The sequence below is a fragment of the Protopterus annectens genome, chromosome 1.part0 (genome assembly GCF_019279795.1).
Source record: "Protopterus annectens isolate FY-2018-M chromosome 1.part0, PAN1.0, whole genome shotgun sequence".
NCBI classification, from domain to species: domain Eukaryota; kingdom Metazoa; phylum Chordata; order Ceratodontiformes; family Protopteridae; genus Protopterus; species Protopterus annectens.
The window spans coordinates 1,511,910,360-1,511,922,760 of record NC_056725.1 but is presented as its reverse complement, the minus strand read 5'-3'; the positions used below and the strand labels follow the sequence as shown (position 1 = coordinate 1,511,922,760).

Here is a 12,401-nt window from a genome sequence, read left to right as displayed (position 1 = left end):
ATTTTGTTTTTCAAAATCGTTAAACAAGGTCAGTGATAAAACTTCAAATCAGACTGCAAGGTTGCTGTTTAGGGAAAATATGGATGATATCCTTCCCCTTGTTAGACCTCAGTTTAAAACCTCAGTTGGAGAAAGATAATTTTCTAAAGTTAGTCCAACCATTTGGAATCATCTGCTGTCAGACATCAGACAACAACAGACACTGGAGGTATTTAAATCAAAACTGAAGGACCATTTTTCAAGTAACTTTGCCAGTACCTGCTTTCAGGATTATGGTTACTGTATTTGGATTGTTCAACACTGATTACATTTATGTCTGAATATTCAGTAGAAACATAGTATTTTGTTAATGAAATAGTAATACAACCTCATAACACAAACTACTTGCCTCGTTGGAAAGAACTTTATTGTAATCCACACCACGCAACTTTCAGAGTCAACACTGACTTCATCAGACTCTCATGACATCTTTTTACCATTAATTCAATATATTTAAAATTGATAAGGTTATTTAAACCATAATTCTGCAATGAATGGATTTGAAGGAAGACAGAGGAGGTGCTGTAGTACTAATGAATATATGTTCATTGATAAGATGAAAGATCTCTTAGGGGACAAAACCTTTGTCATGTATTAACTTTGGATGATGTAAAGGTAGTTTATGTCGTAGAATGTTTAACATGACAATATTTTTATATAGGCCATGCAATTAAGAAACTTAAAGGGAGAATATCTGAACATTGTAATGCTATAAAAAAAGGAGGATAACAAAAACGCTTTGTCTAAACATAGGAAAAAATGCAAGAATTTTAAAATATTTAATGTTTATATTTTGGACACAATGCAACACTCAGATCTGCTCTGAGTTACAGCACAATGTCACTACATATACATCACCAACTGATATTGCCAACATCCTAGCAGATAGGTTCAGTGCTAACTTTACCCCTGTCTCATCCCCTAAAGGGCCCATCTCTATACCGGAAGAATGCAAAGTTCCTGTAATCACGGCTGCACAGGTAAAAAAAAAAACACTCTCCAAAGCCAAGAAAACAGCATCCATGAGACTTGAAAACATCCCAGGCTGCGTTTTACATGAACTACAGAAGAACTGGCACCCCACCTAATAGCCTCACCTCAGACTTTGTGACCACTGAATGGTGCACAGCAAAGGTTATCCCACTTCACAAAGGGGGAGCAACCATGGACCATGGGAACTACTGACGAGCCTGGTCTGCAAGGCTATGGTATCATCATGGAACTTATAAACAGTGACATTGGTAATCTCCAAACTCTGGACCCTACCCAGTTCGGGTTTGTAAAAAGCAGATTATGTCTCCTAAACCTGATAGACTTCTTTGAAGCGGTCACCAAAGCCATAGATGAGGAGGTGGTGGTTCACACAGCCTATCTAGATCTCGCCAAGGCTTTCGACACCATCCCCCACTTTGGAATTATAGATAAACTCACTAAACTAGGTATAAATCCCTATTTTACAAGATGGGTTGCCAACTGGTTCACTAACAGAACCCACACTGTGAAAGTAGCAGACTCTAAATCCAACTTCAGACCAGTGACAAGTGGAGTACCACAGGGTTCAGTCCTAGGTCCTCTCCTGTTTGGTATCTACTTCTCTGAAGTACAGGCTAACATAGAAGGTCTTTGGCTAACAGTGCTTGCAGATGACTGCAAACTAGGAGCCATAATTGAAACTCCTAACGATGTGGACATCCTACAAAAGGGCCTCACTGAGACAGATGCCTGGTGTCAAAGCCATGGCCTCAAGCTCAATGCCAAAAAGTGCATTGTCATCCCTTTTGGTAAAAACTCTGTACCCATGAACTACCACATAGGCGGTAGTCTACTTAACACTGAAAGTATGATAAAAGACCTTGGGACACAGGTTGACAGTAGTTTCTCCTTTGATAATCACATCGCCACAGTAGTCAGGAAATCCTTCTAAGTGGCACACCTCATCACAAAAGGTTTCTCATTCAGGAAAAAGGAAGTCATTGTTCCCCACTACTCATCACTCTTTAGACCCATTATAGAGTACAATGCCTTTTTTGGTATGTACCTCACATGACATCTACAACAACTGGAAAGGCCACAGAAATACCTCACAAAGAGGATTACCGGCCTCAAACAGATGCCCTACGCAGACAGTCTCAAAAAACTCTAGATTTACTCTGCCGCATATCATCTACTCAGAGGCGATCTCTGCCTAACATACAAAGTTATGTCAAACCCAGAGCTGTTGGACATGCTCCACTTAAAGAAATCCCAGTCCCTCCAAGCTACACGTTCTAGGGACCTAAACCTTGTCACCACAGTAAACAGAACATGCCTTAGGGATAGATTCCTGTCCCAGAGACTTCCCATACTCTGGAACAAACTACCTATCTATATCAAACAAAGCTCCTCATTAGCACTCTTCAAGAAAAATCTTGATGATTGGATGGAAGATAGGAAAATCACTTCTGTGGCTCTGCTTGACAGGGGCACAGGAAAATAATTTTCATGGGGGGCAAAAGCCAGGGTACTGTTTGGCTAGGCTTATATAGGCCCTAGGGTCAATAGCCTAGTACCTACCTATGAACCTATGAGTAAAAGAATCAGAAATAAGAGGGGGTGGGGGCAGAAAACCTTGTGGATGTTAAGGAGTATGACTGACAAGTGAGATTAGATGCAGTTAATGGATATGGTCTAAATGACCATATAAATTTTAAACATATTCTTAAAAAGCAAAAAAAAAAAAAAAAAAAAAGCAAAAAAAAAGTAGTAGTATTGGTTGAAGTTTTATATTTAATTTAATATACATTTTTTATTAGTATAGATTTTAGATGTGAAGTGTCATATCATGTAGGTTGTTTTGTATAATATATATTTTTAAATGACTACAGCTTTAAGAGTTTGAATGGTACATAAAAACTTTCTATTGGTAGGTTATTATGACATAATTAGAATGGTTTGGTATTTAAGATGATTTATAGAGTCTGATGAAGTCAATTTTAGTTGACAAAAGTGCTTACTCTGGAAATTGTGTAAATCTTTTTGTCTACAGGCTATCTCTTCCTTCCTATAAACAGTGGTAAGAAATAAAATATAAATTCAAATAAAACTTCTCTTACCAGTCAAGTCCACATTAAATCACAAACCAGGACATGATTGTTTAGATAAGCCCTCACTAGTGCTTGGCACGTTATCTTTTATACAGTTGTTTATTCTTGTATCCATTTAAACTTATGTCATACCTTACAAGAATGTTTGTTGTAATAAAAACCCTCAAACAAAAAAACAACCCCCCACAGCACTCTCGTAACCTGTTATTTTAATACAAACACACAAAACTATGTGCATCTACAAATAATGAAGCTTAACCTTCATAATAGGTATAATTGTCCCAGATTGACAGCTGCACTCACTGGCTTGAATTGGCCTATACTGAAGGTAATCCATGTTAAGATGAATGCTACAGCCTGCACTTCTACTTACACCAAGTGCTGTGTGTTTTTATCTCATCTTTATTCCTCTTCTAGATGTAGAAAACAAGTTGAATGCTTTTTGAATCTTCTAGTTATTTAAAAGAAAAAGTATTCTGTTTTTATCATTGTGTTCAAAATGTATTAAATATTATAGATGTATAGATGATTTGATTTGTATTTATGGGGGGGGGGGTTGTGACAGAAAATAGAGAAATTTGTTCAAGACCTTCATAACAACAGATTTGGTTTGCAGTCAGATGGACTGCAGTATGGTAAGAGGTGGTATTTTTGGATGTCCACTTGGAGGGAATAATAAATGGTAAAATAAGAAGAAGGGTACATAGAAAGTTTGAGGATGGTACCCATTTCTTAGATGGACACAGTAGCCATCCCCCTCACTTACTTAGGGCACTTCCATATGGGGAGTTGTTGAGTTAAAAGGTTGTGTAGTGAGAACAATAATGTAAAGAGAAAGTTACAGAGAGCAGCTGCTATGTTTATAAAGAGGGGATAAAATAACGAGGTAGTAATGACATCTGTGGAAAGGGTACAACAAAATAGTGATCACTTGGATAGGTAATTGTGATTATAATAGAATAAATAGATATAAAAATTCTAATAAGAGGAAAAGGTATGTAGTTACCACGTATGATTTATTAAGTGAGCAGGTTGTTGAGATTATAAAATACTGTTGGAGTTTTTTATTCAGATTTAAATAATTTGTAAATAATGTGTCTGAGTTTCCCATGCTTTCTTTCCGTAAGGGCAGGAGTATAAAGGACATGATTGTTCATAGCAGATTTATTGCCCCTGCTTATAAAATGTATAGAGAGCCAGTAATTATGGGAATGTTTGTTTGTGATAAATATATTAATTGCAAGTTTATAGTTGGGACTACTGATAAAATTAATGGAGTAATTTTTAGAGTGAATGGGAAATATAATTGTATGACAAAAAGAATTGTATATGCATTAAGATGTTCTTGTAATATGTTTTATATTGAGGAAAGCAAGACGGCTTCAAGAAGAGATGGCAGGAACATGTTAAAGATATAAAGATGGGTAGGTTTGAAAGCCCTCTAGCAGTGACCCAGGGAATTTTCAGGGTACAATACTGGAAAAAGTATATGTGCAGGAGCCTTATACAGATGTGAAGGAAAAATTGCAGCTTAAATAAACATTATTTATGCTTAAATATGGTATCCTGACCCCTGTTGGTCTCAATACAGATTGTAATTGGAGGGTTTTAATCTGATGTAATTGAGTATTTAATTGATTGTAACTGATTAATTAATTTGTTCAGGTGGTTAACTTGTACTACTTAAGTGCAATGGTTTTAACACCTTGAAGGCATTGAAGCTGAGGCACTATAGGTGTTTAAATATTTTAATAAACTTTGCATTTGCATTTGTTGTTTTCATCTATTTGGCTTGGGTTGTGGACTGTTATGTTTTTATTCCCTTATCAGCTTGTCTCCATAGAATCATGAGAACCAGATGCACAGTTGCCTTCAGCTAGAAGCTTCTCATGTTGCACTGTGAACATTTATTTGCTAAAGGAATTTTTTTCATAATACTCAACATTATTTTATTTGTTTGCTTTCCCTGAAAGCTTGTTAGATCAAGCCAAGGGCCTTAATGCTTTCATTCCCCTATGTAAAAGTAAGAAAAAGCATATCAGTTTTACTTGCATCATGCTGTTTTATCCAGGCTGGCTTCTGTTTTTTACACTGCAGTGCATACATTTCGTAAAAGTAAACAAGAAATAAAGAAAGAAAGAAAGAATGAGAAAAGGGCACCTGCTTACTTTAGTATCTCTATTACACAGAAAAATCACTGAAAAAGCACATGCAGTAGAATGTCATGCTTTATAAAAATACTGTTAAGAACAAAAAATATTTTACTTACAGTTACCTGTTTCCTTCTTGTTCCCCTCTCCTTAATGATTTTCCAAACATTAATGACAAGAAGTAGAGCATATTCTTTGGAGTCCCCTACAAGTTTAACAAAGTCAAAAAAAGTCCAATATTTCCAGGTTTTCTTGTACTGCTGTATTTCAGAAATGTTATTGATGCTTTGTATTTCCAAATGTATTCATTAATTTCCAATTTGCTGGTTTTCTTCCTGTTGATCTTCATCTCCTGGTTCATTTCTGTCTCTCAAGCATTTTTCTTTGGAACATTAACAAATGTTTCACTGGCCTAGTCTCCTTGTGGGATTTATTATCAGAAAAATAAGACAATTATCAGAAAAATAAGAAACAAAATCCCCTTCTGTTTGATAGCTCACTTTTTGTTGGACAAGCATTTGTATTTCCTCCTTAGCATGTTCTGATCAAAAAATAACTTTGACCCTTCAGGAAAAAAAAATTCTGAAGATAGCTAGACACAACAGCTTCAGTCTTGCATCTGTTTCTTGACATTCCCTGGCTGCTGGAATAAATTTACTCCTGCTCTGCTTGGTGTACAGTGAGTAATCCTTTTCTAACAAACACTCCACTGTCTCCAGCTTGTAGTACTTTCTCCTTCTGTTATAGTTTTGTCAGACTCAACTCTTTCTGCTGCTAGAATTGCATCTTTACTGCTAGAGGTCTTGTCTGCTTTCTCATGGCCAGGTTGCCATTTCAGTTAACAGCTCCTGCTGTGGAATACCAGTCCAGTTGTTTATTTGTGCTTTCAATAAATTAAAGCAGTCTGCTTCTTTCAATAAATTAAAGCAGTCTGCTTCTTAAAATGTATCTGGTACAGAAGAAAATTTCAGGTTTTCTAATTCTAACATGCAACATCTCTTCTTGAGCAGTCTCATACTCAGCCATTTTTTTTCTTCATTTTGATCTCTAATTTTTGCAGTTTTATCAACTTATTTGAATATCTGTTTAAAGTGTCTTCCATTTTTTTCCAGTCTTTTGTTATTTGAGTTGATACATTCCATCAGTGTTTCATTTATTTTAATCATCTCTGAGCACATTTGACTTATTTTTTCATCTAGATTACTGGAACTTATGTTTTGCACCAAAGCTGGAGCTTGAACTGCTTTTTGGTGAACAGCTACAGGATTCTTCTCTGCCAGTATTTTCTCCTCGCCCTTTGTGATTGATTTTCTTTTAGGTTCCCTAAATTTCTTCTTTTCTGGTATCCAGGCAGTGCCATTACTAGCCAGTAACTGAAATTTATCCAGAAAGACAAATTCACTGGCTGTCTTTTCTGAGTTTCAGTTTTCACACTGAAAGAGCTGAAATTAAGTTGTTATTCTTTGTACACCCATCTTGGTAGTCCAGCTGCACTTGAAGATTGAATATTATAAAAGAGACAAGAGAACTGGACATGAAGTGTTTAGAAAAGGAAAGTAGCAAATTGTATATAAATACATGGAACTTTTTTGGAGCAATACATGCAGAATAATGTTCAGGAGGAGGGTGAGTGAGGCTTAAGTGAATTCAAGAATTCAGCAATGTATGTAATGTTGGACTGATGATGTTTACAAGGAATGAAAAGAAATATGATGTATAATGTTTGTAAATGGAAAAAAATATTAACATAGTTTATTGTCTTTTCTGTTAATGTATGTTTGCCTGTGCCTTAAGTGATAATTTAATAAAGGTGTTTAGAATAAAACAGTTACAGGAGGGAGATATTGGTGATCCTGTGAAACTGGAACATGCATAACAACTGATATGAGTCTATGCACTATAGTGACAGCATTGTTAAGAGCCATGATTTTTCTAATAATACATTATGTACATTCTGGTAACAGCATGGCTTTAGCATTAATGCTTGGCAGTTAGATAGTAAGCTGGGAAAGCACATCAAGTTGGATCATAATGCCCTATCTCACTGTTAACACAGTCTGATATTCTTTTTAGCAACTTGTGTCACTATCAGGAACTGCATTAAATATCTGTCTGTAGATTTTTCTCAGGTGCTAACGCCCTTAAGCTGCAGTCAGATTAAGCATTGGGATTGAACAAATTCATTGGTTCTTTATTTTCACCAGTTTCTGTATTGATATATTATTGTTTATGTGCATTATATGACTGTATTAATTGGTTGGGAATTAGATGAAAAAAAGGGTTTTTTACTTTATCTTAGTAAACCAGCACAATGCAAAGCACAGAAAAACAAGATGAGACACAGTGTTGAAACTAATATGAAAAAAATTGTACATTTTTTTAAATAATTCTATCTTTGTGATTATTTTTTAACTCTGGTATATTTTATAGTCCATGCTTATTTTATAATCTAAAAAATGAGTATTTTGTTTTGTTTTGCAGGTGTTTCTTGAAGTGTTTGATTTACTGAGAAGTAAAGAAGTGACTACACTGAGTCTTGCATTAATGAAGTTAACATCCCTTCTTGAAAGGGCCTTAGGAGACGTAAGTTTTTTTTAGAAAATTGTAGGGAAAGTGTTAAGTAGAACTCTTATCTTTGTAAGTATGTTTATCTACTGTATAATATAGCTAGTGTGTATCTGTTTGTTTGTATCATAATGCTTGGTGTCACATATCAGCACGGCTTTCTGAATAACTTTCAAAACCAAGAAAATCTAAAGGTATTACTACTCAATGCTATGAGTCTAAACAAAAAGCTCCACACCCTAGAAACAAAAAACTCCACTCCCTACAAGCTCTCTTCACCCTAGAGAATGCTGATGTCTGTGCAGTCACTGAGACATTGTTTAAAGCCATGGAAAGCAAACCAACAGTGCAAGGGTATAACACCTTCCACACATTTAGACCAGCTACAACACAGACAGGGACTAAAGGTGGAGGTGTCTCTATTTATATAAAAAATAAATATACCTCAAGTCTGATCAAACGGGACAATGCACTTGAGCTGTGCCATGTTCAAATCACCATAGGCAAAATCCAGTATCACTTCCTTGCCAGCTACAGGTCCCCCTGTATGACACAGGAAACCCACACCATGTATTTAAACTTATTAGAAACACTAACCGTCCAACCCAATACCATATTCATGGGTGACTTTAATAATCACAGTATATACTGGGAATCTTACACGACACCAAATGTACAGGCACAGAGATCCCTGGATTTTGTAAACACAAACTCCCTGAACCAGATAGTCAGTGCACCAACCAGGGGTGCAGCCATACTGGATCTGGTCCTCACTAATATGGGAGAGTGCTACTCACCCCCTTCTGTAATGTCGTCTCTGGTAAGGTCAGACCACAAAATGGTCTCCTTTGAAGTAAAAATAAAACGTGGACCCTCTGCTAAACCTGGAATATTCAGGAACTACTCTAAGGTTAACCTCTTGCTATTAAGTGATGACCTGGCCAAATTTCAAACCCCTATAAACCCTGAGAACACTACTGCCTATGCAAAACTGTTCACAGAAACCCTGTACAAGCATGTTAATAGCTGCATAGAGGCAGCTGTACCCACCAGGAAGAAGTACAGAACTAACACAAAAAACAAGCTGGTGGAATCACAAAATCAGAATGCTGTATAACAGAAGGAAGAAAATCATGGCAAAAATTAGGAGGCGCAGCCCTTAGCAGAATAAAATAACTCTCATCAAACTAAATCTCAGAGGACAAAGTCTAAAAGCCAAATTTGAGGTGAATTTGGCCTCCCAGGCCAAGGACAACCACAAGCCATTCTTTAGCTATGCCCCCAACCTCAAAGGCAATACACAATTGTGTGCAGAGCTCATTGTAAATAGAGCCACCTATACTGAGCCAGAAGATATAGCAAACCTACTTGCCAATAAATTTAGCTCCAACTTTTCCCCCCTCTCTCTCCCTCAACCTTCCCTTGGGAAATATCATCAAATATAACTCTCCCTGCTATCACTAGGGAACAGGTCCTAAATACTCTCTCTAAGGCCAAGAACATCACATCAGTGGGCCCAGACAGTATCCCAGGATGCTTTCTAAATAGCATGAAAAATGACCTATCAGGGCCTCTTGAATTGCTTTTTAACTATAGCCTCCAAACAGGCTTTGTGCCTCATGAATAGAGAGCAACAGGCATCCCTCTGCACAAAGGTGGGCCAACTACAGACCCATAAGTCTCACTAGTCTTATATGTAAAGCCATGGAAAGAATTATCATGGAAATGATCAGTAGTGATCTAGTCAACCTCCAGACACTGGACCTAACCCAGTTTGGTTTCGTCAAGGGCAGATCATGCCTACTCAACCTGGTGGACTTCTTTGAGAAGGTTATCAAAGCAGTGGATAAGGGCAAGCAAAATGGTTCACACTGTGTACCTTGACCTGGCCAATGCATTTGACACAGTACTCCACTTGGGCATTGCTGACAAACTCAAGAGTTTAGGTACAAACTCGTATGTCACCCAGTGGATAGCCAACTAGCTCACAGACAGGACCCAGGAAGTTAGAATTGGGGAGTCCACCTCTACAAAGAGGCCAGTCACAAGTGGAATCCCTTAGGGATCTGTCAATGAACTGTTCCTTTTTGGCATTTACTTCTCTGAAGTCAAGGCTGTTTACTTCTCTGAAGTCAAAGCTAATGTCAGTGGTCTCTGGCTGACTAAATTTGCAGATGATTGCAAATTAGGAGCTGTCATTGAGTCTCACACTGACACAAATGTTCTGCAAAAGGGGCTGACACAGACAAACAACTGGTGTCAGAGCCATGGACTAAAACTAAATGTCAAGAAATGCAGAATAGTATCCTTTGTGAAGTCATCCTTTGCTGGTAACTATCATATTGACAGCACACCCCTTAGAGTTGACCCAGTAGTCAGGGACTTAGGCACACATAGATAGTAATCTAGCCTTTGACCATCACGTGTCTACAGTGGTGAGGAAATCATTCTATGTTTCACAACTTATAGGTTCATAGGTAGGCACTAGGCTATCGGCCCAAGGGCCTACGTAAGCCTAGCCAGCAAGGTACCATAGCTTACGCCACCCAAGAAAGTTATTTTCCTGTGCCACTGTCCAGCAGAGACACAGAAGTGATCCCCGGGGTGTATTTCCTATTTCCCATCCACTCATCAAGATTTTTCTTGAAGAGTGCTAATGAAGAACTTTGCTTGACATAGATGGGTAGCTTGTTCCAGGAAGTCTCTGGGACAGGAATCTATCCCTCCAGCGTGTCCTGTTTATTGTGGTGACAAGGTTTAGGTCCCTAGAGCATGTAGCTTGGAGAGACTGGGATTTCTTTAGGTGTAGCATGTCCAACAGCTCTGGGTTTGACATAGCTTTATATGTTAGGCAGAGATCACCTCGGAGTAGGCGATATGCTACGGAGTAAAGCTAGAGTTTTTTGAGGCGGTCAGTGTAGGGCATTTGTTTGAGGCCGGTAATCCTCTTTGTGAGTTACCTCTGTGGCCTTTCCAGCTGCTGCAGATAGAGGTACATTCCAAAAGGGGCATTGTACTCTATAACGGGTGTAATGAGTGACGAGTAGAGGGGAACAATGACCTCTTTTTTCCTGCATGAGAACCCTTTTATGATGAGGTGTGCCACGTAGAAAGACTTCCTGACTACTGTGGCAATGTGACTATCAAAGGCGAGACTACTGTCCACCTGGGTCCCAAGGTCTCTTATCACGCATTCGATTATAAACAAAGATGTGGCATCTAAGTCCAAGGAAGTTATTGTTCCACTGTGCTCGGCATTCATCAGACCTATCATTGAGTACAATACCCTCTTTGGTATGTACTTAACCAGGCATATCCAAACAATTGGAACATCCACAGAGGTTCCTCGCTAAAAGAATACAGGGCATAAGTAAAATGTCCTCTGCAGACCACCTCAAGACCCTATCCCTGTATTCTGTCTCCTACAGGCTTTTAAGGGGAGATCTATGCCTGGCATACAGGGCATTGTCAGACCCCACTCTGTGGACCTCCTGCATATCCACAAAACAAAACAGCACCGGAATTACCCATTCTAAAGACTTAAACCTTGCCTGTGATATAAGTAGTACTTGCTGGAGAGAGAGGTATGTATCCCAGAGACTACCCCGTCTATGGAACAGGCTCCCGGGAAGTTCATCCTTGGTTTGGCACTTATGTCCCTAATGGACACAGGTAATATGTAAATGGTTCATCTCCCAGGCCCATGCTTACACTTATCGAGGGTAGCAGAACTTGTCAGAGATTTGGGATGCATGGCTAGTCTTAAAAAGGCCCTTGTGGTCATTAGCCTAGTAAGCACCTATGAACTTGAACCTTGCCTGTGATATAAATAGGACTCGCTGGAGAAACAGGTATGTATCCCAGAGGTTACCCTGTCTCTGGAACAAGCACCCCATCCATGTGAAGCAGAGTTCCTCCCTAACCCAATTCATGTGTAACTTGTACAACTGGATGGGGAGCAGGAAATTCATCCCTAGATTGGCAACCATGTCTCTAATTGACCCAGGCGATCTGTAAATGGTTAATCTCCCAGGCCAGGTAAATGTTTCATCTCCGAAGCCCCTGCTTACACTTATCAAGGTTATCAGAACTTGTCAGAGATTTGGGATGCTTGGCTAGGTTTAAAAGGCCCTTGTGGTCTTTATCTAGTAAACACCTATGAAACTATGAACTTGAGCTGAAAGAGGAACAGATTATCATGTGCTGCAAAAGTACTGGCCATTTGAAAAGGTATATGTGTGTCTATGTATGTTTGTAGCATCTGGATTTCTCAGTATGGTTTGCTGATGTGCCTGCTAGAAACTTTGATTGTGGTGGTATCTTGAAGACTGAAGCAACACTCCTGTTTATGTGAGATTAATATAGTATTTTGCAAGGATAATATATTGTGCCACTATTATCTGCCAAAGTTAATTAAATTCTGAGGAGACCCATTACCCTAGATGGTGTTTTCATAGAAAGCTGAGTCGAGGGAAAATAAGTAGTGCAGAGTTACAAGAATACTCATGAAACTAGCAGTTTATTAGAAAGAACAGGAAAAATGATAATTTGTTAACTATAATAC

The 12,401-nt window shown here is 38.3% G+C and overlaps 1 protein-coding gene across 3 annotated transcripts in view; it reads left to right on the top strand.

Annotated features, from left to right (window-relative positions):
- The window catches only part of ERMARD (ER membrane associated RNA degradation), a 1,319,361-nt gene that overhangs the window by 277,765 nt on the left and 1,029,195 nt on the right, over positions 1–12,401 (top strand). For all 3 annotated transcript variants that reach the window (XM_044067775.1, XM_044067770.1, XM_044067782.1), the window contains one exon: positions 7,754–7,855. In XM_044067775.1, coding sequence (XP_043923710.1) covers positions 7,754–7,855 — 102 coding nt within the window. The remainder of the gene's footprint in view (positions 1–7,753; positions 7,856–12,401) is intronic.